At 59.4% G+C, this 27,130-nt stretch overlaps 2 protein-coding genes across 10 annotated transcripts; one reads left to right on the forward strand and one right to left on the reverse strand.

The window, feature by feature from the left end:
- Nucleotides 1–64: 64 nt before the first annotated feature.
- FBXW5 (F-box and WD repeat domain containing 5) lies at nucleotides 65–4,035 on the forward strand. Of its 2 annotated transcripts, none has more exons than XM_064290709.1 (9): nucleotides 65–160; nucleotides 626–842; nucleotides 1,051–1,208; nucleotides 1,484–1,658; nucleotides 1,732–1,880; nucleotides 1,956–2,367; nucleotides 2,690–2,837; nucleotides 2,919–3,131; nucleotides 3,214–4,035. In XM_064290709.1, exons 2-9 carry the CDS (start codon nucleotides 650–652, stop codon nucleotides 3,461–3,463), a joined length of 1,698 nt encoding a protein of 565 aa, XP_064146779.1. In that variant the 5' UTR covers nucleotides 65–160; nucleotides 626–649; the 3' UTR covers nucleotides 3,464–4,035. The 2 variants fall into 2 exon arrangements, with proteins under 2 accessions (XP_064146779.1, XP_064146780.1); XM_064290710.1 differs by lacking the exon at nucleotides 65–160 and adding an exon at nucleotides 257–372.
- TRAF2 (TNF receptor associated factor 2) lies at nucleotides 3,890–26,069 on the reverse strand. Of its 8 annotated transcripts, none has more exons than XM_064290712.1 (12): nucleotides 26,006–26,069; nucleotides 20,498–20,713; nucleotides 19,884–19,962; nucleotides 19,485–19,583; nucleotides 19,214–19,327; nucleotides 15,398–15,559; nucleotides 14,632–14,706; nucleotides 12,550–12,624; nucleotides 11,613–11,918; nucleotides 10,995–11,172; nucleotides 10,609–10,757; nucleotides 3,890–9,486 (listed from the first exon to the last, which is right to left on the reverse strand). In XM_064290712.1, exons 2-12 carry the CDS (start codon nucleotides 20,683–20,685, stop codon nucleotides 9,268–9,270), a joined length of 1,644 nt encoding a protein of 547 aa, XP_064146782.1. In that variant the 5' UTR covers nucleotides 20,686–20,713; nucleotides 26,006–26,069; the 3' UTR covers nucleotides 3,890–9,267. The 8 variants fall into 8 exon arrangements, with proteins under 8 accessions (XP_064146782.1, XP_064146781.1, XP_064146784.1 ...); XM_064290711.1 differs by having other exon boundaries at nucleotides 11,589–11,918; XM_064290714.1 differs by lacking the exon at nucleotides 19,214–19,327.
- Between the last annotated feature and the right edge of the window lie 1,061 nt (nucleotides 26,070–27,130).

Genomic DNA, 27,130 nt, shown 5'->3' on the forward strand with positions numbered 1-27,130 from the left:
GCGGGCTGCGGGCGCTCGGCTCTCCGCGCCATCGATGCCTCGGGAATCGGGCGTCGGGCCTGGCGGCCCCATCATAGAGGCGCGCGGCCAGAGCGGCGGCGGCGGGCGGAAGTGGGCCGGGGCGCCGGCGGGTCGCCGCCGCGGGTGGGAGGTGGCCGAGGTGAGTGACCCCGCCCCGGCCCGCCCCCCGCCGCCGGCGACCCCGGCCGCGGCCCCGTCCCCGCCCGGCCGCCCCTGCGTCCGGACCAGAGCGCCAGCCGGGCGGGGACGGGCGGCGGCCGACAGCGGCTGCCGTTGCCCGCCGCTCGGCCCTCCGGAGGGGCGGCCCCGGCTACGCGCCCGGAGCCCCGGGCGGACGGCGGGAGCGCGCAGGTGCCGCGGCCTCGTCCCGGGCTCCGAGCGGCTCCCTGGGCCCCGGGGTGGGCAGGCCGAGGTCCGGGGGCCGCCGTAGGCCGAAGAGGCCGAGGAGCCGCGGGAGCCCGGCGGGGCCGGTTGGCGGGGCTCGGGGGCTGGGCGGCCCTCTCCCCGGGCGCGGCGCAGGCCTCCCTGCCCCAGGCGGGGCTCGGGGCACGACAGCCGCCCAGGCCGGGCCTCGCCACTAAGGGCAGCCGTGGGTGGCTTTCAGGACCGTCTGGGACAGAATGTCACGATGGACGAGGGCGGCGCGCCCCTGCTCCCCGACAGCCTCGTCTACCATATCTTCCTGAACCTGGGCCCCGCAGACGTGCTGGCCGCGGGCCTGGTGTGCCGCCAGTGGCAGGCTGTGTCCCGGGATGAGTTCCTTTGGAGGGAGCAGTTCTACCGATACTACCAGGTGGCGCGGGACGTGCCCCGACACCCAGGTCAGGGCACGGCTGCACCAGGGCAGGCTGGCTGGGTGGGAGGCAGGGGCTCAACCTGGGGTCCAGCACAGGATACAGCCGGGGCTCTGAGCGCAGGGCCTGGGGGAGGAGGAGGGGCGGGCAGGGCCATGCAGGCAGGGGGATGAAGATGAGACCTAGTGAAGCCGCAGGGCCTCCAAGTCCCAGAGGACACCCCCCCCACACACAGCTGCCACGTCCTGGTATGAGGAGTTTCGGCGACTGTATGACACTGTGCCCTGCGTGGAGGTACAGACGCTGAAGGAACACACGGACCAGGTCCTGCACCTCAGCTTTTCCCATTCAGGTTGCCAGTTTGCCTCTTGCTCCAAGGACTGTACTGTGAAGGTAAGAGCAGCCACGGAGACCCAGGTGGGGAGACCCAGGTGGGACCGCAGAGCAGAGGTTCCTGCCAGGGAGATCCCATTCCTGAGGCAGTCCCCAGCCTGGCATACGCTTGACCTCAGGGTCGGGGGACTGATGATAGCTGGGAGGAGCTCTCACCCCAGTGACGTTTCTGGGTCCTGACCTCAGCGGAGATGCCCAGGAAAGGGGCCAGAGCTCCCTGCATGCAGGGTGAGTGCCCACTGACCCGGCCACGTGGGTGACCCCGCCCTGTACAGATCTGGAGCAACGACCTGGTGGTCTCACTGCTACACAGTGCTGACATGCGGCCCTACAACTGGAGCTACACCCAGTTCTCCCAGTTCAACATGGACGACTCACTGCTGTTGGTGTCGGGCGTGTTCCTGGGGCCCCACAACTCCTCATCAGGCGAGATCACTGTCATCAGCCTGGGTGAGGGCCGCCCTGCCCCCACCACCCGCCACACCGCCAGCACCTGCCCAGCCTGACCCCCTCCCTCCCCCAGACACTTTCGCCCTGCTGTCCCGTGTGCGCAACAAGCCCTACGACGTGTTTGGCTGCTGGCTCACTGAGACCAGCCTCATCTCGGGGAACCTGCACCGGATTGGTGAGATCACCTCGTGCTCGGTGCTCTGGCTCAACAACGCCTTCCAGGTGGGGGCAAGGTGGGGGTGGGTGGAGGGGGCCATTTCTGTCCCTGTGCTGTGCCCACCGCCCCATCCCCCCCAGGACGTGGAGTCGGAGAACGTGAACGTGGTGAAGCGGCTCTTCAAGATTCAGAACCTCAACGCTAGCACTATCCGCACGGTCATGGTGGCTGACTGCAGCCGCTTCGACAGCCCCGACCTGCTACTGGATGCCGGCAGCCCAGCAGCACCCTCCTGCCAGGTCTTTGACCTTGGCAGCAACAGTGAGGATGAGGCACCGGCCCCGGGACGGGCTAAGGAGGGCCTGCGGCGCTTCCTTGACGACATCCTGGACGGGCGGGTGCGGCCCCCGCTGTCTGATAATGTGTTGGAGACCAGGGTGGCCGAGCTGCTGGCCCAGGGCCACACCAGGCCCCCTGAGCCAGTGGCCAGTGACAGGAACAAATATCTAATCTTCACTACAGGCTGCCTCACCTATTCGCCACACCAGATCGGTAATGGGAGCAGGGTGGGCAGACGGGTGGGGCCCGGCCTGGGGAAGGAGCCCGGCAAGCAGAGATGACCATCTCCCTCCTCTGGCATGTCCACACAGGCCCGCCCAGTCTCCCAGTTTTGGGAGTCCTCTGGGATGCAGACATATCCCTGGAGCACACATTACTGCCGGGGGCGGGGTGTGTTTACTGTAAACGAACAAGTGGGGGCACCCCTGACCCAGATGCACGGGCAGCCCTGGGCACCTTTGTCCAGGTCTGGTGTCCAGGTCTGGGGTCACAGGTCAGGCAGCCCTGTGGCGCCCTCATCTCCCCGTCCTCCCAGGCATCAAGCAGATCCTGCCACACCAGATGACGACTGCGGGGCCAGTGCTGGGGGAGGAGCGGGGCGCTGACGAGTTCTTCGACTCGCTGGACCATGTCATCGACGTGCACGGGCACATCATTGGGATGGGGCTGTCGCCCGACCACAGGTGGGCCCTGGGAGGAGGGCAGAGCCCAGAGGGGCAGGGGAGGGTCAGGCTGGCAGCCATTCCAGCAGCGTCCCCGGCCAGGTACCTGTATGTGAACAGCCGCTCGTGGCCCAGTGGTGCAGTGGTGGCCGACCCCATGCAGCCGCCACCCATCGCTGAGGAGATAGACCTGCACGTGTTCGACCTCAAGACCATGCAGGAGGTAAAGCGGGCCCTGCGTGCCCACCGCGCCTACACGCCCAACGACGAGTGCTTCTTCATTTTTCTTGACGTCAGCAGGGACTTCGTAGCCAGGTATGTGCAGGGCATGGGCGGGCAGGTGGAAGGCAGGTGAGTGGGTGCAGAGGAGGGAGCCTTACTTGGTTGTTGTTCACAGTGGGGCTGAGGACCGGCATGGCTACATCTGGGACCGTCACTACAACATCTGCTTGGCCAAACTGCGGCATGAGGACGTCGTCAACTCGGTGGCCTTCAGCCCTCGGGAGCAGGAGCTCCTGCTAACAGCCAGTGATGATGCCACCATCAAGGCCTGGCGCTCGCCCCGCACCGTGCGTGCCCTCCAGGCCCCGCGCCCGCGCCCGCGCCCACGCCCCTTTTTCTCTTGGTTTGCCAGCCAGAGGCGTTGACCAGCACTTCTGGCAGGTGAGGCGGCAGCAGCCCTGGGTGTCCTCGAGCTGCCTGGACCCCACTGAGGACATCATGGGCCCCTTTCTCAGCTGAGCTGCTGCCCAGGCATGTGAGGGCTGTGGCAACAGGGCAGCCTGACCCCAACACTCATGCACAGGTACCCCACTGCACCGCTGTGACACTCAGCACCTGGGGTCTGGTCACCCCACCCGTATATCTGCCTCCTGCTGGCCCCAAGGCGCACAGGGTGGGGCCACTCCTCCGAGGGGACTGGAGGACACGCTGAGCTGGGGCCCTCAGCCAGGGCCTGTGGTCTGGTTCCCAGGCATAGCATCACGTGGCAGACAAGCCCCCCGATGGTCCATGGGGCCAGCCTGCTGGGTGGCAGCACTTTATAGGATCCGACTACCCTGGGCCCACGGCCCCTCCTCCGATCACCTGGCCCAACCAGCATCTGGGGGAGGAGCAGGTCAGTCGGCCACAGGCCCAGGCCCATCTGGCACACTGGAGTGTACCACATGTCACTTGTACACTTGTCACCTGTCCTCTGAATAAACAGTTGGCAACAGCACCCCACCCAGTCTCTGTGCTGTGTCTGCAGGGATGGGGAGAGGCCCATCTGACACAGGTGACGGGAGACCCCAGGCCACAGCGGAGATGCTGGGCCAAGCAGGCTGGTGAGAATCTGTCCCTGACCACTGCACCACAGGGCCTTCCTAACAGTCTGTGAGTGGATCAGGGTGGGGGACCAAGCCCACAAGCACAAAGAAGTATTTGAGTACATCAGCCTTACTGTCCAAGAAGGAAAACAGTTAGAAACTGCAGAAAATGACACACAGAGCAAAATCAAAAACATTGAAAAAAAAATGATGGACTGGATAGAACTTAGAAAGGAGATGAATCTAAACAGAAATGCAGCCAGAGAACCCGAAGGACAGATTCCATGGCCCAGAATGTTCCAACGTTCACCCACCTGCAGGGCTTCCAGGAGGGACAGGGACAGCGGCAGAGACCCAGGTGTACAGAAAAAAAGGCCCGTTACAGAAAGACGAAGATCCTAAAAAAACACGTACAGCTGAGGTCTTAACAGGAGGAGAACTGGCACACACCCAGACACCACATCCCAAAACTGCATGTCGAGAAAAGAGGTCTGAGATTCTGCAAGAGTCTGGCTCTGGGTGAGCCTGTCCCTCAGCTGGGCTGAGGGCGGGGCAGCTACCTAGGAACCTGGACAAGTGCACAGGAGGACAGGAGAAAACAGAATGTCAAGTACCACAGGGTCAGCCTACCCTCTTCTTCCTCTGGCACCCTGGCCCGAACTGGGTACAGCTATAAACCTGGAGCTGTGTGCTGGGCCCCAGAGAAGCCTGGCTCAAGGACTGGGAAAGGGAACCCTTAGTGAATGGGAAATACCTGGTTTTTCTCTCTTTGCTCCTCTGCACCTAGCTAGCCCCCAGATAACTCGCTGGTGGCAGTGAAGTAGTGGCCATGGACACTCACATGAACCAAAACTCTAGGGGAAGGGAAGCTTCCTTGCTGCTCAGTGAGGCTGCGGTTCCAAAAGGGGAACCAACCCCATTACTTTTCTCTATGTGACCTCCTGTTGGGTGGGCCCAAAGGTGGGCAATCTGGGGGAGGGCATGACAGAGTGGGTGAACAGCCCCAAGTTTCTTGCTGAAGGACCAAAAGGTGTCAGAAACTACAAGGGAGATAACTGAGTGAGAACAGCACGTGAAAACCACCCACAGAGTTATGTATGAACTCGGCTCCAAGGCGCATCCTCCAACTGCGGACGCCTGGATCTGCTCCGAATTATCATACCAGTGACGTGAAAACTAACAGGCCAGCATGCGAGGCCCAGATGGGTGACAGGAAGGTGTACGTGGGGAACTGGCCCGAAGAGCAGCGCAAAGGCTTTGACACTGAACTGACGCTGGAATTCCAGTGCACGGAGGCAGTTTGGCTTGCGATCTGAACGAGATCCAGTCAGCGTCTGGTCAAACCAAAATACTGTCTACCGGATTTAAAGAAGACCCAGAGCCTCATTAAGTAATATTCAAAACATCTAGGATGTAATCCACATTTACTAGGCACACAAAGAACCATGAAAATTTCAGCTCACAAGGGAAAAGACAATTGACAGATACCAAGGATGCAAAGGCACAGGTGTTCAATTGTCTGAAGAAGACTTTAAAGCAGCTACGATAAAAATGTTTGAACAATCACAAACAGCTTGCAAAAAATAAAAAAATAAAGTCTCAACAAAAAACAAAGATACAAAAAAAACCAAATGGAAATGTTAGAACTGAAAAGTACAATAACCAAAATTTTGACTGGATAGACTCAGTAGCAATAGGGAGATGAGAGAGGGGCAGAAATACAGGTAGGTTAAAGGTAAAAGGACGGAAGAAGATACACCATGAAAACACTAATCAAACGAAAACCGGAGGGACAGCTGGCTCCCCACACACAAAAGAATGCAGTTAACACCCCTATCGCACACACACCAACACAAAACTAACTGAAAATGGACCAACAACTAATGTATGGGCTAAAGCCATAGAGCTCTGAAGAAAACACAGGGTTAATCTTCAGGACCTTGTTTTTGGCAGAGATTCTTCAATATGACACCTAAAGAAAAAACAGATAAATTGGATTTCATCAAAATTAAACTTTGGTGCATCAAAGGAGAATACAACCTACAGAATGGGAAGAAACACTTAGAAAACATATCCAACAGGCTGCAAATCAAAACCCTGTGGGGCATTTCTCCATCCTACAGGGTCACCAGGAGTCGGAGTCGACTCAACGGCACACAACAACTTAACAGCAAAAAGACCAACAACCCAATTTAGAAGTGGGCTAAGGACTTGAACAAGCATCCCTCTAAAGGAGACACATAAATAGCCAGTAAATACATGAAAAGATGCTCAGTAGAGTATCTAGTCATTAGACGAGTGCAAATCCAAACCACAATGCGACACTACTACTTTAGGCCCACTAGGATGGCTATTATCAGAAAAACTAAAAGCACAAGTGTCTGTGAGGGTGTGCCGAGACTCGAGCCCCTGCCCACTGCTGGTGGGACTGTCGGACGGTGCAGCTGCTGCGGCAAACTGCGTGGCGGCTCCCTGAAGAGGTAAACACAGAATCATCAACTGACGCAGCAATTCCGCTCCTAGATACAGACCCAGAAGAACTGAAAGCAGGGACTCACACACATACTTGTGCACCTGTGTTCACTACAGCATTATTCACAATAGCCCAAAGGTGGAAAGGATACAGGGCCGACCACCACCATCAACCAACTGAATCTAACTGATAACGTCCGCAACGTTCCACTCAGCAAGGGCAGAACGTCCATCCTCTTCAAGTGCGCGTGGAACGATCACCTAGAGACACTACAGCCTGGATCATAAAATGCCTTCAACAGATTTAAAGGAATCCAAATGTTTATAAACCGTAATACAAATTAAATTAGAAATTAGTCACAAAGATAGCAGGAAAATCTCCAAGCACTTGGGAACCTAACGATACCCTTGTAAATAATCCATAGATCAAAAAGGAAGTCTGAAGAGAAATTAGAAACATTTTAAACTTAACAAAAATGAAAATAAAACTTCATACTTCTGGGACGAAACTAAAGCACTAAGTGTTTGTTTTAGCAAATAAAGTTCTCAAATCAATCATCTAGCTTCTAAAGAGACTGTGTGATTGTCAGGCGCCCTGGAGTCGGCTCCAGCTCACAGCCCGGTCCTGCGCCGTCCTCACAATCCTTGTTGTGCCTCAGCCCACTGTTGCAGCCACTGTCAATCCGTCTGGTCGGGGGCTTTCATCTTTTTCGCTGTCCCTCTACCTTACTAAGCATGATGGCCTTCTCCAGGGACTGGTCCCTCCTGATAACATGTACAAAGTACATAAGACGAAGTCCCACCATCCTCCTTCCTAGGAAGAATTCTGGGGACGGGGGGCTCGCCTGGGACACAGAAGGGACCCTGCTGACAGAGGGCATCTCGGCCTCGTCTCCCCTGTCCCAGATGTGATGGCTCAGGTGTCTAATCTGCCACGTGCCATCCTGCAGGACTCCATGTGCAGCCGGAGACCCAGTGGTGCACAGGGGGTGGCACGCCAGGACTGCAGACAGGCTGAGTGGGAGGGCTGTCCGCTGAGGACTCTGCCTAGGTGTCTGTCAAGTTTTAAAAGCGGCACCCTCACTATGGATGCAGAAATGGACAAGGACAACTGGACGCCCAGAGAGGAGAGTGTCATGTCAAGTCCCAGTGACAGCTCCTACGCAGGGGGAAGGAGGCGGGCGATGGGCTGCCACCTCTCCTGCAGCATTTGGTATTTTTAAATAAGACACGTGTTGTTGTCGCTGGTTGCTTCTGAGTCAGTTCCGACTCATGGCAACCCCATGGGTGCAAAGCAGAACACCTCCATAGAGCTTTGAATGCTGGGACCTTTCGGAAGCAGCTCACCAGGCCTGTCTTCCAAGGTGCCTCCGGGTGGGTTCTAGCTGCCAGCCTCTTTTAAGTCACACAACACATGTGCATCTGTCCTTGCTGGGGGACACAAGTGCTCACTGGGCTCTTCTCTGCTTCTCCACATGCCACTCTCACTTCTCAACATGCAGACCTGAGTGCTGACGCCAGCCCTGGGACAGCCCACCTGCCCAGCCCTCCAGAACGCACTTTGCCCTGAGAACAGACAACCCTTGACTCTGGGGTGAAAACCGCCCCTGCCAGGATCCTAGGCGCCAGGCCCCCTGACTCGAGGTTGCACAGGTCCCTTTGCCCTCAGCCACCGCCCAGGGCTGACAGGCTTTCAGACAGGCCTAAGACAGGTGCAACCCCATCCTCGGGACCCCAAGACTCTGCCACTGTCACAGGAACACCCAGGACCTGGAGAGGCCTAGTTCTTGGCAGCAACACACTTGTCAGACCCCTAACATGGAACAAGCAACTGGCTCCTCTGGGCCAGTACTGACCTCTGCACAGAAGGGTGGCGTGAGGGGTGGGGCACATCCAGCTCTGCTCCCCAGGAAGCCCTGTAAGGCCTGCAGGGCGTCCAGCTGCCACAGGGAGGGAGCGGACTCAGTGTCTGAGGTACAAAGGCTGGCTGGCGGGGCCCCTACATAGGCAGCATTGGGGGTTGGAGCAGGTGGCAGGGCTGCACGGGGGAGGGGGTGATCAGGAGGCCCTGAGGGTCACCGCTGTGGGACAGTCAGGTGGACACCACACACCTTGCAGGTTTGAAAGATTTAATGACAAGTCCTTGTCAGCTGACGGCGTGGCTGACCCATCCCCCAGCGAGTGGGGCTGGACTGTGCACCCGCCCTACCTACACCCCTGAAGGTCCAGCAAAGGCAGGGTACCCCAACATCTTGAGGGATATAGGCCCCCATGATCAGCAACCTGCCTAGTCCTGGGCCTGAGGAACGCACGGCCAGGTGAGGCAGCTCTTCCTGCCCTGGACGAGCAGCATGGGCCCAAAGATGGCCACAAGGGTCAAGCCGGGTGGCGGGGCCTGAGCCCCCCTTCTCCTGCTCCCCAAGGCCGAGGGACAGGGGTCCCAACAGCAGCTCCTGCCACACCCGAAGTGCTCTCCTGGCACCGCAGGGCATGTCTGTGGTCCACGGCCATGCTCCTGCCTCGGAGGCCTCTCTATGCCAGCATGCCTCCTTCCCTGGGCGCTGGGGGCACACTCGGTGGGAAGCAGGGACCCTCCCCAGCCCTGCCTGGTGCCCGGGGGCCTGCCCAGTGTGGAGCCCACGGTGCACCTTCTCCACATGGCAGCAGCAGCGCTAGAGACCCGTCAGGTCCACAATGGCTTTGATGAAGATGGCGTCGTCACGCACGTATGAGTTCTTGGCCTCCATTTTGGAGACGGGGCAGAAGAGGGGGCAGCCGCTGGCGATGTTCATGTCGCTGATGGGCCGCTGGAAGGAGGATGAGGTCACATCGGGCCGGAAGGCATCAATCACGTGTTCCCGGTTGTTCTGGTCGAGCAGCATAAGCGTCACCTGGGAGAGGGGGCTGTGAGCCACTCCCAGCGGCCTGCTCCCCCACCCCCCAAAACCTCTAAGAAACTAGAACCCACATCCATTGCTGGTGGGAATGGGAAATGGTGCAGCTGCTGCGGAGAACTGTGTGGCGGTTCCTCAAAAAATGAATCATAACCATACGACACAGCAACTCTGCTCCTAGTATACACCCAGAACTGAAGGCCGGGAGGCACAGAGAAACCTGGGCGCCAAGGCTCCCTGAAGCCCTGCGCACCAGAGCCTAAAGGCAGACACAACCCAAGTGCCCATCAACAGCTGATGTAATAAAAAATGGTGGCATCTATGTACGATGGAGTATTACCCAGCCAGAGAGAGAAATGAAATTCTGATAACGTGCCACAACGCGGCTGAACCTTGAAAATGTTACGCTGAGTGAAACAAGGCAGACACAGAAAGTAGACGCTGCAACAATCCGAAACAGGTAACTAGTAGAGACCAGAGTCTAGGAGTGGTTACCCGGGGCAGGACAGAGGGGGCACTGGGAGCCGTTGTTTAGGAAGCAGTGAGGGTCTCCGTGGTGGGAAATGCCGTCCCGACTACGGCTGATGGTTGTACAAGATCAACGTAACTGCTATCACTAAAGTGTACACCCGAAGAGTACTGCGCTGACAACCGCTCTGTCAGACACAAAAAGCTGTGTTATGTATAGAACGCTGTTATGTATAAGTCGCTGCTGCGTATGATGCTGTTTTGTGTAACGCTGTTATGTATAAAATGCTGTTAAATATAAAGTTCTGTCTCACATGTATGTTCACGACTATTAAAAACAAAACCCTGGTTCTGGGCTCTGCACCCCGACCCTGGGGGAGGGCGTGGCATACCCCTCCCTTCACAGCGCGTTCCCAAGCAGGCTCTTTAATTGCTGGCCTCAGTGGACCACAGACCCAGTGGCCTGTGCAGTGACCGGCACTGAGGGTAGGACACAGCGCACATCACAGGACAACTGCACACCTGGACTCCTTTGGAGAACCCTGTCCAGCAAAGCGAAGGTCTGGGAACTGCACCATTTCCCATGGGGCCCCACACGGCCCGATCCCTGCTGGGGCAGCCCCTGGGGACCAGGACAGAGCAGAGGCCCACCTTCTGGTTGAAGGGCCACCGCAGCAGGGCATCGTTGGGGCCTCGCATCACCACAAAGAAGAGAGACAGGTGGGTGCCACGCCCGGTGCCATCCCCATTCAGGTAGATACGCAGACACATCTTGTAGCCGTACCTGCTGGTGTAGAAGGCTGCAAAGTGCAGGGCGCAGTGAGCGCCAGCAGGGGCAGGGTGCACAGAGGGCGTGGCCATAGGCGAGCTGTAGGTGGGGCGGGGCATGCTGTGAGGGGTGAGGTCTGGTGAGGGGGCGGGGCACACAGGCCGGGCTTGCAGTGGGCCTGGGCACCGGCCTTGGGAGGCCCAGCAGGAAAGGCCGTGGGCACCAAATCCCACAGAGGAAAGGCTCCGAGCTGGGAGTCTAGAAGCACCTGGAGAGAAGATGGCAGGGGCGCGGCCAGCCACAGCTTCCTGGCGCTTCCGGGCAAAGTCAGTGATCTTCCAGATGAAGACCCCATCGTAGGTGGCCGCCTCCATCTCCTGGATCTTCTGCTCCAAGTCGGCCATGGCCAGGTCCTTCAGCCCGATGCTGCGCTCCAGCTGCTGCACCTGCCAGGGCGGGGGGGAGCCCGCTGGAGGGACGCCATGCTGCTGAGGACCCAGGGCAGAGGCCCAGGGCTCCTGGAGAGAACCCACTATGACCCCACCTGCCTGTTTCCTGAGGACAGAGTTTCCATGGTGCCATGGCAGCCCTGGGCTCTGTCCCCCTCCGTCCCCCGCACTGAAAATTCATGGTGCTGTTGCGGAAGAACCAGACAAGCGACAAGCACCAGGCCCATTCTGACAGCGTAACCCTGCCGCCTCCAGGCCTCTGAGCCCTGGAGTCCACTTTATCAGCTCGTGAGAACTAAGAGAAGGATGCTTCATCCAGAGTTAAAGGTGCCAGAACATGGAGCAGAACAGACGGGACTGGAGTCTGAAGGTCTCGACCACAAGAAGCCCAAGGTCAGAGACACGGGACCTGCCTGCACACGTGCATGTGGGCTGACCTTGCTGCTGAGGGCCTCAATCTTCTCCTGGTCAAGCCGGTGCTGCCGGCCACAGGCCTCTGCCGTCATAGCCACCCGCTCCACCTCCCGGTTCAGGACGCAGACGATGTTCTCAAACGTGGCCGTCTTCCTCTCCAGGGTGTCGCACCTCTCCAGGAGCCTGGCCGGCTCAGTGAGCCCTGGCACCCTGGCCTCCCAGCCCCCATCTCCAGAGAGGTGCTTTGCCTCCAAGATGCGGCCCAGCAGCAGGCCCAGGTGCTCCTGAAGACGTTGTGCCTCATGTTCCTGCTGCTGCTCCCTCTCCACCTGCAGAGGCCACACAGGGACCCAGGGGACAGGCACTCACTCACTGTAGGCCCAGCCCAGGCCCAGGGACCCTGACCCAGGCACCTGACTGCTGCAGGCCCAACCCAGGCACAGGGACCCGGGGACAGACATCTGCTTGCTACTGACCCGACCCAGGCACAGCCATGGGGGACAGGTACTTGCTCTCCACCAGCTCAACCCAGACTACAGGACTAGGGCACAGGCATTAGCCCACTGCCAGCACAACGCAGGCACGGCCATGAGGGACAGGCTCTGGCCCACTGCTGACGTGACCCAGGTCACAGGGACCAGAGTGTGGGGAAAAGGTGCAGAAACCAAGGTGCTGGCCTGGCAGGGTGGAGGTGTCCACAATGCATGGGGGGGCATCAACAGTGGACACCCACAGATGGGGGTTTTCAGCATAAGGACCACGAGACCCCAAGGGCAGGGACCGGAGCAAGTGGGGCCACTCCAACCCTGCAGGAGGGGCGGGAGAGGGCTCTGTGGAAGGGCTAAGAGGGCGGCTGGGCAGGCCACATCCTGGATGGGGTGGAGGAGGGGCTGCTGCCTTGAAAGCCCAAGCTCTTAACACAGAGAAACCTTGCCTGCCCCGCTGACGTGCAGGTCTCACCATGTCAGGGCAGCCGAGGGCCTGGAACCGACAGGGCGCTCTGCACTTGCCACAGGTCCTGACGTGGTCCTGGAACTGGAGACAGTGATGGCTCAGACCACGTGCCCCATTACCACGGCCCCAACTCAGCACTACCCCAGGCTGAGCCATCAAGACAGAGGCAGGCGCACCATTGCCCAGTGCCGGCCTCACCTCACACCGAAGAACACAATGTGCACACATGTGCACGTGTACTCACCACACGCACACACACATTCACCCCGGCTCTGTTCACACCCCCGGAGGGCACAGACCAAGAAGTGTCTCGGGATGCCTGCAGAGACCCTACCCCATGTTTACAGGGAGCTGAGTACCACACAGAAAGCAGCCAGGTGTCACCTCACTGTCTACGAATTGCGGCAGAGAAAGCCCCAGGGCCTTGCAATCTGAGGCCTGGACTGGAAACCAAGGCTTAACTGAGAAGGACCAGCTTTTCCAGGGTCGACACCCCAACATGGACTCAAATGATGATGGCATGTGAAAATCAGACCAGTGAGGCAAGCAGAAAACCTGAAAAGGGCCAGCACACCCGTCTGGTGTGTGGTATAGGCGGCACCTCACGTTGGTGGGGACAGGCACGTGGGAAAATAGCAGCAGACCTGTTCACTGCCCGCATCCCAGCAGGCCAAACTCAAATGTGGAAACACCAGAGAAAGGAGGTCTCCCCACATCAGTAGGGGGACAGTCCCATCGGAACCAAACCCAGAAGCAGTGATGGGAAAAACTCACTCGGGAGCCCAAAGAAAAACAGGCAGAGTGAAAGCCCCACAGCAGAGTGAGCGGGCAAAGAGCAGCAGCTCACACCAGGAAGGGTCAACCCCTCATGTGGAGGGTTCCAGAAACAGGACAGGAAGCTGCCAGTCCCACTGGGAGTGCGCCACACACAGGTGCTGTGGGCTCAGGCCGCTCAGTGTGTGAAACACAAGCCCCCAGGACAACTCTCCTGTCCCACAGCAACCACGTGAATGGTCACCATTGCCCTGTTGGCGGGCTGGCTCTCTCAAGACGTCACTGCGGGTGCCCGTTCCAGGGGTCACAGCCCAGGGCACGGGTGTCTGTACAGGCACTCTTGGCTCTTTTTCCTACTAATTCTCAATGCCCTTCCCTGACACCTTCACCTGGAGCAGCCTTCTCCACAGCACAAGACGCGTGTTCCTCAGCCAGAGCTCCGAGTAACTCGGCACAGACCCTCCCTGCTGAGGCCTGGACACCCACCGCTCGTTCTAACAGACGGACACCCACCGCTCGTTCTAACAGACGGACACCCACCGCTCGTTCTAACAGACGGACAGCCACCGCTCGTTCTAACAGACGGACAGCCACCGCTCGTTCTAACAGACGGACAGCCACCGCTCGTTCTAACAGACGGACAGCCACCGCTCGTTCTAACAGACGGACAGCCACCGCTCGTTCTAACAGACGGACAGCCATGGCTCCACCCCGCCGCCCACCAGGGGGAAGCTGCCAAATCAGTACCAGGATTTCTCACACGATGCTGCTGGAGCGTAGTGATAACTTTAATGCTCAATTTCAAGTAATTAAGAAATTAACTTGCCCAAACAAAGGTACCAACGTATGTTGCCGTCAAGTGTCAACCCAACTAACAGTGACATCAGTCTCAGAGTAGAACTGTCATCCACAGGGTTTTCGATGGCTTATTTTTCAGAAGCAGATCACCAGGCCTCTCCTCCAAGGCACCTCTGGGTGGACTCAAACCTCCGACCTTTCAATTAGCAGCTGAGCAGTTAGCCACTTGCACCACCCAGGGATCTGTCCAACGTACGCTGGAACAGTTTTAGAAAGGGCTCCCAACTCAGCTGCTTGGCTGTTGGCCCACTCAGGAGAGATGGCTGGGGACATGAGTGATGTGCCTGCGCCCGAGACACGGCCCCCCGCATGGAGACCCTCATCACAGAGCCCCACAGAGGTCACAGAGCCCCACAGAGGTCACAGAGCCACAGGGTGTAACCCAGCCACACCTCACGACACTAACTCTACTACTGTTCACCTCCGTCTGTGCAGTGCTAGGATCAAGCGACTTACCTTCTCTCGTGGTATCTTCTTCTTGCCGCAGCCTTCACAGGTCAGGGGGAGCTTGGGGCAGACCTCACAGTGTGCCTGAAAAAGAGTGTCAGGAGGTGTGGGGTTGGGTGGTGGCGGACCCTGGGGGAGGCTCAGAGCATGTCGGCCTCTGCCAGGAGCCTCCTCTGTCACCCTGACGGTGCCACAGCAGCATGGGGGCCACAAAGCCCCGACCTGTTCTGAAATGAGCCCGTTGCCATCCGTACCCCTCACCAGAACAGCCTATGTGTCAGTGGGGACATGGACAGCTGCTGCTCATTGGAAGCCTGGAGGAAGGGGCACATCACAACAGCAGGGAATGCAGCCAGCAAAGCCTAGCCATGGGCTGCCCCAAAGGACAAAGGGCACCATTTCTTCAACAAAGGCAGCAAAAAGGGTGCCAGCAGGACCATGAAAGATAAAGTGACACAAAGGCACCTGAACCAGCATGTCTGGGTACATCCAGGTCCCAACTCGGCGAGCCCACAGGCAGGGACGAACCGCCACAGACAGTGGGGACTGCACAAGGTAGGCTGACCACCAGGGACAACCAGGGATGCTTCGCTGTGACAGGGCACCAGCCTGCAGACGGCGCCCCTGCCTTCTGGAAGCGCTCTCTCAAGACCTCAGACAAGGAGAACTGAGTGCTTCAAGGACAGGATGGGGGCTACGAGTCCATGGGGTAAGGCCTGAGCGAAGCGAGGGCACCCCCCCGACGCTGCCCCAGAAGCAGCCAGGTCTCGCTCACCTGCAGGTCGGCCCAGCAGCAGGGGGCCTTGCAATGTGGGCAGCTGAGGCTGCGCTCCGGGCACTCAAGCTCAGCATGCCGCTGCTTCTCACCCAGGCGCACGGTGGCCTTGCAGGCCGGGCACTCAGTCGGCATGAATAGGCAGTGCCCCTCGTGGCTGCTCTGAGGCAGTAAGGGAGCAGAGTGTCACTGGGGCAACTAGGGCACTGAGCCCCTGTGGGCTGCATCCCCCAGTTCCCATGTCTGCTGGCCTCAAGGTGGGGCCCCACCCAAACCCCAGCAGTGACCCCTCCCTCATGTTCTAAAGGATCCCCACCCCCTGGCTGTGTCCTCTCGAGTGTTGCTCCTTCGACAGTGGGTGCCTCATCCACTCCAGAAAGGAGCATCCACAGGCCTGGACCTGAGACCCCGTGCCAACCCTCAGCGGTGTCACAAGGCACCCTTTCCAAACAACGCTCATCTCTGCACAGACAGACGCCACTGCACGAGGCTGGACAGGCAGCCCACGACCCCTGGGGGAGGAGGAGCAAACAGAAGTGGCCTGCAGCTCTCTGGAGCCCTCTGCCTCCCCCAGGAAACCTGCTGGATTGACCCATGACACCCAGAATGCAGCCCCTGCCGCCACACAGAAAGAGCCGGCTGCAGTGGGCAGGGGGCAGGAGGTGAAAAAGCTGGACTTGGAGCACCAAGAGCCACGGAGACGCGTGGACAACAGTGAAGAGGGGTGAGAGGCGTGGCCACAGGCCACCAGGGGCCTCACTCATGGCCTCCTGGGGAAGGCGCCCTCTGCACTCTAACCTCATGTGCCAGCAGACACAGCAGGCCAAGGGGCCTCCCACCACCAGCAGACACAGTATGCAGAAGTGGCCAGGAGCGGTGGTGCTCACGGCCAACCTGGACACCGGGGTGGGTACAAGCCTGGCCTGGAGACCTGTGGGAGCGCCTGATGCCACCGCCTACCACCCAGGCTGGGTGTAAGGCAGAACGAGTGCCCTGGCCGGGAAATGGCGAGCCGAGGGCTGCTGGAGCCCCTCCCAAAATCCCATGCTACCCCCTGGCTGGGCCTGCCACTTCCAGCGACAACCCTGCAAAGGCCCTGGCAGGGCACACAGGCCCCCTCCCCCTGCCGCGGCCAGCTCACCCCTCCTTTCTGCCCTCACCACCCCTGTGACTGAAGGGCCTAGGGACTGCAGCCAGTGTCCCAAGCCCCCGACCCTGTTACTGTCCCCTGCCCTACCCCCCTGCCCAGGGCATGTCCCTGAAGCAGGGCCTTCAAAGGTGCCAGCTTCCCTGACCCCACAGTCCCCAGATGACCCTGCTCCATCAGCCTCGCCTGCCTGGTGAGCCTCCACCTCCGACTGGGCAGGGCACACCCTGGGCCCTCAGGGACAAGGCCACCCTGAGCCAAAGCATACGTTGTCAAGTGCACAAATACACAAAACAAGGCAGCTAGAACCGTGATGAAATGCTCCCAGTGACAAGATGTGACGTCTTATGTTTGCTCTCAAATAATCCAGAAAGTAAAGAATACGGGGGAAGGGGGGGCAGGAGAATGTGTGTGAAACCAGTCCAGCAGAGAGTAGTAACTGCTGGGATGGGATGGGTGCACGGGGCTGCACATCCTGCTTTGTGACTCTGCTCAAGGGTGTGACGTCTAAGATTTCAAAAGCAAAGACGTTCTACAAGCTCTACACTCTCCATTCCCAGGGGAAGCCAGAGTTGTCACCCTGCGGCAGGCGCTGTCCATGCCGCTAAAGATGGGGCACTTGCCCGCACCGGCCCTCCACCTCCCTGCAGGTGGCACTGTAGGGAGAAAGCCAGGCCTGGTCAGGCCTCCTCCTGTCTGCAACTCACAAGATCCAATCCAGACAGGTTACATGACTGGACAACACTCAGACCCCTGGACATGGAGATCAGTACACGCTGGCCTTATGTGACTGGGACAACGCTTAGAACCCCAGACGCCCAGAGACAGGACACGCTGGCCTTACATGACTGGACAACACTCAGACCCCTGGATGCCCAGAGACCAGCACACGGTAGACTCACATAATCGGACAACGCTCAGACCCCCGGACGCCCAGAGACCAGCACACACTGGCAGAGATCAGAGTCTACCCAATTGGAACTATATTCAGCATTCTGCACAGAGAGGCTTTATCGCTAAACTTCCCCAGGACGAGAGGTGGGACCAGAGACCTGACTGTTCCCTGACTCTCCACATAAGGTGTTCTCAGCACCACTTGGCACTGACTGTACCCTCTTCCGGCACCTTACCCGGAAGCCTTCCCGACCCACGTGCCACGTTCCCGGCGGCCTGTTGCCCTGCAGTGACACCATGAGGAAGGCTGTTGCCCACTTGCTACAAGCACTCGGGACACAGTAAGCACTTGGGATTGAGCTGGAGTTTAAAACCCTTAGATTCTTAGAACACACCAGGCATCGCGCCCAAGAGAAGAACATATCCCGGGCGGGACTCGACTCTCTTCCCACACATCCAAACAACCCAAACCTCCAAGGAGAGAACCCTTTTTCCCAGGTCTTGGCACCAACACTGAGCGGCCTGGATAGAATACAGGCGCTGCTGCGCTGTGTCAGTGCCGAGGATGGGTCTCAGCTGCACAAGAGGGCCTGAGTCCCGCCCTGGGACATGGAGCCAGGAGAGGCTGTGCCATGAATTCAAAGCTGGCCGCCACCCACACGACCAGCCAGCCTCCCAGGCTCAGGGACTTTCCGAAGCTCGCAGGGGCCCAGCCAGGGACTTTCCATTCTGTGTGCTTGCAGGTGGCATGGTGCCCACAGCCCCACACTGGCTGCAGTCCCTGGCCCAAGGCCGGAGGACACTCACTGGTCACAACCACCAACCACAGCTGGGCTCACAGGCCTAGGGGTCAGGAGCCCCCAGAGAGACCGCAAACCAGGGGAAGCGTGACTCTACCTCCCCAAGTGGGCAGCCCTGTGCTGCCCACCAGGTCAGCCCCTGGCCCCAGGAGGGACCCCAACCCTACATCCAGCCAGCCCTACGGACAGGCCCTCCACCTCTAGGACCCCACATTCATCCCCCAGCTCCCCGTCTAGCAAAAAGCAACACAGAGCCAGAGACCGCAAGTTAGAATCAGCCAGGAGGCAAGAGTGCAGCGAGCTCGTGGGTGGGGTCGGACTGACCATGGTCGGCGGACCTAAGCCCACCTAGAGTCCTGCAAGGGCAGCTCCAAGACCCCCCCAGCTCTGCCCTGACCCCTGTGCAGTCCTGGGGCTGGGCGCTCCTAGATGCAGGCAGAGTCCAGCTCCAAGCAAACACCTCACGACCCCCCACCATCATACCTGGGCGCAACGCTGCCAGGGCCTTCCCCACTGGCAACCTGGCCTCTGCCCTATTCTGAAAGGGCACCAAATGAGGAGGGAGGGTACGGTGAGTCCCCGACCTTCAGGGCCACTGCTCTTGGCACTGCCAGCCTCCACGTTGAAGTGTGCCTGCTGGACACCTAACAGGTGATGTGGCAATCACATACCATCCCTGAGGTGCCACGTCGGGACCGCAAGCCACCCGAGGCAGTAGGACAAACCCCTGCAAGGCTGCAAGCTGGCCACAGCCCCACCAGTCACCGCAGGCTTTCCTATGGTCACGTGACAGCGCCGACGGCAGCCCCAATTCCTGCATCGACAAACCCGAAGGAGAGAGGCCTTGCGTGCGGCTGTGCGGCACCGTGTCTGGGCGGGGGCTGGTCCCAAGCGGTGGCCAGACGGTGATGCTCAGGCACTCTGCTCTTAGAACCTCCCTCTAAAAGCTGGACGCTGAACAGAGAGGGCAGGTACCTCAGGCCACACGGCCCGTTGCTGGTGGGAGATCTGAGACCTGAGCCGGGGTGCTGTGTGACGTACATGGCAGCTGGACGCGCTGAGAGCAGTTACCGCGCTTCTCAGACAGACCTATCACACCCATAAATCATAGCAGCTGTAAGGCACAGGCTCGGGCGTAACCGCTCGGAAGAGTGACCTTTGATGGCCTGGGCTGCAGCACTCGCTCACCTGGGCCCTGACCTCCCCCCGTGTCCCCTCTACAGGCGTCCCCCCTCTCCAACATTACCTCATACTCCTTGACTGTCCCCGTCCAGGTACACCCGCTGTGAGGACAGACGGCCGGCAGGCCCTCCACCTCCCTGCGGGCGGCATTGTCTGGGAAAGCCTGGGGAGAGAACCAGGCCTGGTCAGGCCTCCTCCCGTCCACTCCTCACAAGACCAGGAGTAGCGTCGCCCAAGTCATCCGGGCCAAGCCCATGCTGAGCCACGTCTGGGCCACTTAGGAGCAAGACTTTCAGGAGCTGACTCTCGACATGGACCTTTCCAAACTCAAAGCACTGTGCGCATCCGCTCTGGGACACTTTCCAGCTTCTCAAGTGTCACCCACCCTCCCTGCCGCTAAAGGGAATCCCAAGGCATTTTCTCGTCCCAGTCGGCATTTCTGGATTAGAGCCGTTGCACTTACCGAGCCGCTGTCTAAGATGGAAACGCCTTCTTCGTAGATGCCCTCCTGTACGCAGGCGGCACAGTTCTGTGGCCCAGAACTGAGGGGAGGAGGAAGAGCCCGCCGTGAGACCCACCAAAGAGTGAGAGAGCACCGTCTTCCTCGCCCAGAAACTCAACCTTCTGCAGCTCCCTCACACGCCTTCATCTTTCCTTTGGATCAGTGACAAGCGTCTGCTAACTGCTCAACCTCTAGAGGATCTAAAACCGGTGAATCCTAACTAGAGCCCTTGAAACGTCAGCGCTGTGCTGGGCTGAGTGTCCAAGGTCACGCCTCCACGCGTGCACATGGGCGCTGGACCTCTCTCGCGCGTGCACTCACTCCCCACAGGCAGGCTGCCCCTTGCTGACCTGCAGGCCAGTCCTCACCAGACAGCAACCCTCAAGGGACACGACACACGTGTCATAGTGCTACCAATGCAGCATAACTCAGAAATGTCTAGCGCCACTCTCAAGACATGGCAAAAAGCAGGTGAAGATAAACCTACCAGCACACTTCACCTAACCCCACAAGCCCAGGCATTGCCATGTCAGCACGTACCCAGTGCCGACACTCTCCTTTTGTATGAGCCTCACCTCAGGATGCTGGCCAGGCAGTAGGAGCAGTAGCGGTGGCCACACTGGGCCTGCACAGGCCGGCGCAGCACGTTCCCGCAGGCTGAGCACAGGTACTTGTCCTCCAGCTTTGCACCCAGCAGCGTCCTGGAGAAGCCAGGCTGCAGCAGGTCCAGGGAGCCTGGGGGGGTCACGCTCGCGGCTGCCATGGGGGCCGCCGCTTGGCGTGCCTGGAGTCTGCAGAGAAGAGCGACAGGTCACGGGGGCTTGTGACATGCATTCCTGACAGAGCTGCCACCAAGGATGAATACAGAAAGACAAAGCAGGCCAATCTCCCGCCAGAAGCTTGAAAACTGAGGCTCAGCGAGGGCCCGGTCCCACCACACAGCCCCCAGTGCCAGCAAGTGCCTTGTCCACGTCTGCCAGCCCCCCCACCCCCAAGACAGCCAGGACCGCCCAGCGTGGGTCTGCTGGTGGGCGGGAGGAGGTCCTCCTGTACCTTTCACCCCTCAGGTCTGCAGCCTGGCTGCTGGACAGTCACAGCTACCTGGGCCTGCCAAGCTCTTGCAGCAGAGCCTGCCCTCACCCTCACTCCCACGTCGCCTGCACACTGTCCAGCACAGGGGCCTCACTTGAGCAGAGGGACACCCCCAAGGTCCCCCGGGCCCATGACACCAGGGTACATGGGGCTGACACACCTGCTCGCAGAGGATACCCGCCCTGCTGAGTGTCACCGGGGCCCGGCTCTGCCTTTCAGTCCTCAGAGATGGGAGGCTGCCATGAAACACACCTCAACACCAGAGAGGGCCAGAGTCCCACCTGCTGGCCACCTGGGGTATCCCGAGAGCTTCAGCCAGGATCTCTGGCTTTTCTGCAGACCACCAGGAGCACGGTGGCTCAACGCACCACACCGCTGTCACCAGCTTCCTACTGGCTCGGCATGGGCGCTGGCCCTGGCCTGCCAGTCCCAGCCTACATGCTTCTCTCTAACCACTCCCTCCCCCTTCTGATCACTGCCCAGCAGCACAAGAGGGTGGGGGGCAGACGCCCTTCCCTCCTGGTCTTTAGACTGTGGCCTTGTGCCGCCTCCAGCTATGTCCCTTGCTGCTGAATGTGCTCACTGTGGCGCCCCTGACCAGAAACCGAGCTCCAGAGGATGCCGGAGCAGTGCAGCCCACCTTAGTCTCAGAAAAGCCAGGCTCCTCTCAGCAGGAGAGAGAGAAAGGAGGACAGCCAGCCACCAGTCTTCAAACCGTGGCCTCAAGCCTCTTTTCATTGCCTACGTTTTCCGGAAGAGAGAAGGTGAAACTGGTGAAGCTTGCAGATGAAGGGTCTCCAAACCTCTGGCTGAAGCGGGGCTCTGCGGAGAGAGCATTACCTCTGAGCAAGGGCATGAGGACGGGGCCCCGCTCAGGACGTTGTCATCCTTGTTAATGGCCATCCGGTCGGCTCCAATTCATGGTGACCTTATGTACAACCTAACGAGATGCTGCCCAGTCCTGCGCAATCTTTACAATCTTGGGTATGTTGGAGTCCACTGCTGAAAACACTGTATCAGTCGACCTCGTGGAGGATTTCCCTCATTTTTGCTGACCCTCTACTATACCAAACAGGATGTCCTTTTCTAGCGATTGGTCTTTCCTGATGACATGTCCAAAGTAAAGGAATCAAAATCACACCATCGTTTCCAAGGAGCATCCTGGTTGTGTTTCTTCTAAGGCTGATTTGTTGATTCTTCTCATACCCCATGGTACACCGAACGTTCTTCACCAACACCACAGTTCGAACGTTAACAATTCTTCTGTCTTCCTTTTTCGCTGTCCAGCTTTTGCACACGTATGAGACACCTTAAAAGACCATGTCTTAGTCAAAATGACATATTTGCTTTTTAATACGTTAAAGAGGTCTTTTGCAGATATGCCCAGTGCATCGTCTGACTTCTTGACTGCTGCTTCCGTGGGTGCTAACCGTGGGTCAAGCGGCACTGATGGTATCAGTGAAAAGTAAGACTCTAGGAAGCGATGGAGCACCAACTGAGATGATTCAACAAATGGATGCAGGCTGGAAGTGCTCACTCATCCATGTCAAAAAATCTGAAAGAAGAGCTACCTGGCCAACTGACTGGAAGAGATCCATATTCATGCCCGTTTCAAAGAAAGGCAATCAAGCCGAACGCAGAAACTATTAAACGTTATCGTTAACATTACGTGCTAGCAAAATTCTGCTGGAGACAAATAAAAAATGACCGTAGCCACTTATCAGCAGGCAACTGCCAGAAGTTCAAGCTGGATTCAGGACAGGATGTGGAATGCTGATGTTGGAGGGGTCTTAGCAGAAAACAGAGAATACTGGAAATATTTACCTGTGTTTTCCCGACTTGGGACACAGGGGAGCGATCTCACAAAAGCCCACATAGAACAAGAATAAGCCAGGACCTGACGGCAGCAGCCGCGGGGCCAGGCCTCCTCAGCTGTCCAGTGGTCTCGGCCAAGGTGAGTGGGATTCTCCGCTACCTCAGGTCAGGGCTCCTGAGCACAGGGCCTCCTGCCCCCAGCCACTCTCTCACTGCCACACACCAGCCACTGTTCTCACCAGACCTTGGGAGCCCAAAATGAGGTGTGGTCTGCAGCCAGGTCTGACTTCCCCGGCCCCGGGGTACTCAGCACCTGCCGAAAGTACCTGGGGAGCAGAGCGCCCGATCTGCCAAATGGGCTGTGGAGTCTCCCAGCTTGCTGGTGCCATGTGCAGGGAAAGTGAGCTTTTCTGGTGAAGTGCTCCTGGGTAAGAAAGCAATGGTGGGAGGGGAGTTTCCAGGAGGAGACAGACTCCTCACTAGGGGAGCCCTGGGCAGGGCAAGGAGACCTCCCGAGTGTGTGTGGGAGACATTACCACCTGGAGGGAGCCCCAGGTGGAAGGGACAGGCCCCAGGCATGCAGAGGGCAGCCTTGGCAGGAACCGCCCTCCGCGCCAAGGGTGTCTTTTCTCCAGAGTAAATCCTCGGGGACCTGCATCTTATTTAATTAAGGAAGGTGACCACTCAGAATTATCATAAAGTTCCAGTGACAAATGTTTTCTCCGCTAACACAGCTGATGTTGGGTGCTGAGTGCTTTACCAACACTTTTCCCATGCTTCCTGCGAGGCCTTGGGCTGGACAGGATGATGGCGCATGATCCCGAATGCAAAAGTGGGCTGACTGGTGGGGAAGCGTTATGGATTGAATTGTGTCCCCAAAATACATGTGCTAGGAATCCTAACCACTATGCCCCGTATATATATACACGGCATTTGAGAATGGGTTGTCTTCATTATGGTAATGAAGCAAGATTAGTGTAGGTTGTATCTTGAGTCCATCTCTCTTGAGGTTTAAAAGAGATTAAACAAGCAATCTAAAGAAGCAGAGATGAGAGAAAAGAGATGCCAAGCCACATGAAGACTGCCCAGGGCAGAAGCTCAGGGAGACAGGACCTTCCTCCAGAGCCAACAGAGAGAGAAAGCCTTCCCCTAGGGCCGGTGCCCTGAACTAGGACTTCTAGCCTGCTAAAAACCACGAGACAGTCAATTAAATTTGTTAGAGCCATTGACTTGTGGTGTTTGTTATAGTAGCACTAGACGATAGACCACTAAGACAGGACACAAATGCTTTCTCCAAGGACAAGTTGTCACCACAGTGTTCTCAACCCAGTGTTCTAGACACAAACTGCAGCTTTGAGAAAACGTATTTACTCCTTCAGGGACCCGAGAGGACCAGGTTTGGGCTTATTTCTCCACTAACTCTAAATATCAGTGGTCCCTCCATCTAAAGCCCTGCCGCCCCAGCCACTGTGGGGCAGAGGCAGGCACTCCTAGTCACCCTACTCCTCGCACAGATGTTCCCTGGCTCCTGCTGTGGGCTAGCTCAGTGCTCGGGAGCCTGTGACATGAACCCCAATGGCGCCTTTCCTCTTGTGGGGGCATATGGCGCAATGATGGCAACGGAGGGCACCTAACCCAGCCCGGGAGCGTGTTTGGGGGGCTGCATGCAGGAAATGACCTAGCACAGCCTGAAGGTGAGCAGCAGTGTCCCAGCAAAGAGACAGTGAGTGCAAGGCCCCAAATTGGCGCACACCGGGCTGAATCCTGAGGGCCTCAGGCTGCAGAGGGGAGGGACTGCGCCAGGGCATCTGTCTGTGGTCACCCACGGAACTGCCTTCTCACCTTCCAAGGTCTCTGAAAGGGTGGGAAGGGCCTGGGCACTGTTGTGCAAACCTGTCACAAGACTGTTGCTAAGAAGAAAGCAATTTCTAGGTCTTTCTTTTGGTTCAAAATCCTAGCAACAGCAAATTTTAGAGTATGTAAATTAAACCTCAATAAAGCTGTTTTAAAAAAAAAAAAGTAAGCGACAGTTTCACATTGGTAGGGGCCTCCTCCTGAAACCAGTAACTGTTAGTCTCTAAACGGCATTGCCCAGCAGGTGACCGCATGCCCCCAGTCAGGCAGGGTCAGGGGCCCACCAGCGCACCTCTCCCTCTGAGGGCTGCCTGCTGCCATCTCTTAAGTCAGAACAAGGCACTTGCCCACACCTAACACAGCTGTCCCAGGCGTCAGAGGACCTGCTTCCCTGTCAAACACTGACACTTCTGGCTAACCAGTCACTTTCAGGGGAACAGCCCCGCTCTGTGCAGAGCAGCCTGCCCCAGCCCGGCACACTGGCCCTGCAGTCCTGGAGCTCCAGCCCCACCAGCCGCCACTGCTCTGGTTCCCCCCGCCTGGAAGGCCCCGGGGCGCTGCCTCTGGGCTGCGAACAACCTCGGTGCCATCACCGTGCCGGCCAGGCGTCCGTCGTCTGCATGACCACCGGGCTGAAGCCCATACCCCGAGCCGGGACCAGACGGGCGGCCCCATGAGTAACGGGCGGGGGGCCCCAGGTGCACATGTGTGCACTCACCTGGCCTAGACCGCTCCTGGGAAGCGGCCGGGACAGGGCTGGGAGCGGGGCCCGGGGGGCAGGCCCGGGGATCAGGCCCGGGGGTCGGGGCTGGAAGGTGCAGGAAGGGACCGCGGCGCCCATGGGTGGGTGAGCAGAGGGGCGCGGCCTGCCGGAGTGGCCGGGAAGGCGACCCCGCGGTTCTAAGGCCCTGGAAGCGGGAAGGCGGCGCTACAGAGAAGCTGCGAGCCGACAGGTGTGCGGGGCAGGTGTGCGCCGACAGGTGTGCGGGGCAGGTGTGCGCCGACAGGTGAGCCCGCCGGCGCGGGCCAGGGGCAGACGCTCACGGCACGCCGGGGCGGGATCCCGAGGAGGGGCGCCCCGCCGCCCGGAGCATGCGGCCGCGGCGTTCGCGAACTTTCCTGCGCCGCCGCCGCGCTCCGAGTTTCAGTTTCCGGCTCCCCGCTCCCGAGAAATCCCCTCAGGCCTTGGGCGCAGGGCGGCGACCCGCCCGCCCGCGCTCCCGCCCCCCCGGCCCCCGCCCGGTCTCGCCCCCGCGCCCCCGCGCCCCCGCGCCCCGCGCCCCCGCGCCCCGCGGCCCCCGGCGCCCCCGAGGCCGACTCACCCCTACAGTCGCCCCGCGCCCGGAACTGAGCGCCCGCCCGGCTGCCGCCGCCGCCACCGCCCGCCTCCGAACGCCTGACAGACAGCCGTCACGGCCTACCGAGAGCGCGCAGAGAGCCGCAGCGGGTGCCGATTGGTCGAGCCCACCCCCGCCGCCTTCCCGCCCCCGAGTTCGCCTGACAGACAGCCGTCACGGCCTACCGTGAGCGCGCAGGGAGCCGCAGCGGGTGCCGATTGGTCGGGCCCGCCCCCGCCGCCTTCCCGCCCCCGAGTTCGCCTGACAGACAGCCGTCACGGCCTACCGAGGGCGAGCAGGGTGCCGCAGTGGGCGTTGACTGGTCAGCGCTGCCGTGACGTGCTCGTTTGAGCCGTCCGCCCGGGCTTTTCCAAGCCAAGCTCCCCAAAGCGTGGGGGCGGGCGTGTCCCTTCGTCGGGCCCTCCCGCTGCGCGCGTGACACCGGGGACCCAGCCCCGCAGCCAGCTCCCTCGCGGCGCCCTGCCTGCCGACCCGGTCCTCTCGGTCCTCGGGCAGGAGGCGGTGCAGGCCGGGGCGCGGGGGGCGCGGGAGGCGCACGAGGGCGCGGGGTTCGCTGCCCGGTACCGCCCGCCCGGTACCGCCCGCCCGGTCCACTGGCCGGCACGGGCGGCCTTCCCGGGGCTCGGCGCGCGGGTCACGTGCCTGAGGAAAAAAGCCTGACAAGGGCCCCCGCCCTGAGAGTGCCGTCGCCGTCAGGTGCCGGCGGGGCGGTTCCGACCCACTGCGACCCCGCGTACAACCGGGACAGTGCCCAGCCCGGAGCCACCCTCACGATCGCCGGGCTGGAGCCCGTGGCCGCAGCCCCTGTGGGCCCGTCTTGCTGAGGGTCTTCCCCTTCCTCGCTGACCCTCTTCGTTACCGAGCGTGATGTCCTCCTGAGGGGACTCGTCCGTCCTGACGGCTGGTCCAGAGCACTCGGGACAAGCCTCCCGGTCCTCGCTCCCAGGGAGCACTCGGGCTGTATTTCTTCCAAGACAGACTTGTTCATCCTCTGGCAGTCCTTGGTGTATCAGCGTTCTTTGCCAGCGCCATGATTCAAAGGCGTCAACTCTTCTTCCTTCTTCATTGCCCAGCTTTCACGTGCATATG

This window comes from Loxodonta africana, chromosome 9, assembly GCF_030014295.1.
Source record: "Loxodonta africana isolate mLoxAfr1 chromosome 9, mLoxAfr1.hap2, whole genome shotgun sequence".
NCBI lineage: Eukaryota > Metazoa > Chordata > Mammalia > Proboscidea > Elephantidae > Loxodonta > Loxodonta africana.

Coding starts and splice junctions, on each gene's coding strand:
- FBXW5 (XM_064290709.1), top strand. CDS start 650: ATGGACGAGGGCGGCGCGCCCCTGCTCCCCGACAGCCTCGTCTACCAT. Junction 2,368..2,689: donor CTATTCGCCACACCAGATCG/GTAATGGGAGCA, acceptor CCGTCCTCCCAG/GCATCAAGCAGATCCTGCCA. Junction 3,132..3,213: donor AGCAGGGACTTCGTAGCCAG/GTATGTGCAGGG, acceptor TGTTGTTCACAG/TGGGGCTGAGGACCGGCATG.
- TRAF2 (XM_064290711.1), bottom strand. CDS start 20,685: ATGGCAGCCGCGAGCGTGACCCCCCCAGGCTCCCTGGACCTGCTGCAG. Junction 19,963..20,497: donor TGCCTGGCCAGCATCCTGAG/GTGAGGCTCATA, acceptor TCCTCCCCTCAG/TTCTGGGCCACAGAACTGTG. Junction 14,707..15,397: donor GCTGCTGGGCCGACCTGCAG/GTGAGCGAGACC, acceptor ACTCTTTTTCAG/GCACACTGTGAGGTCTGCCC.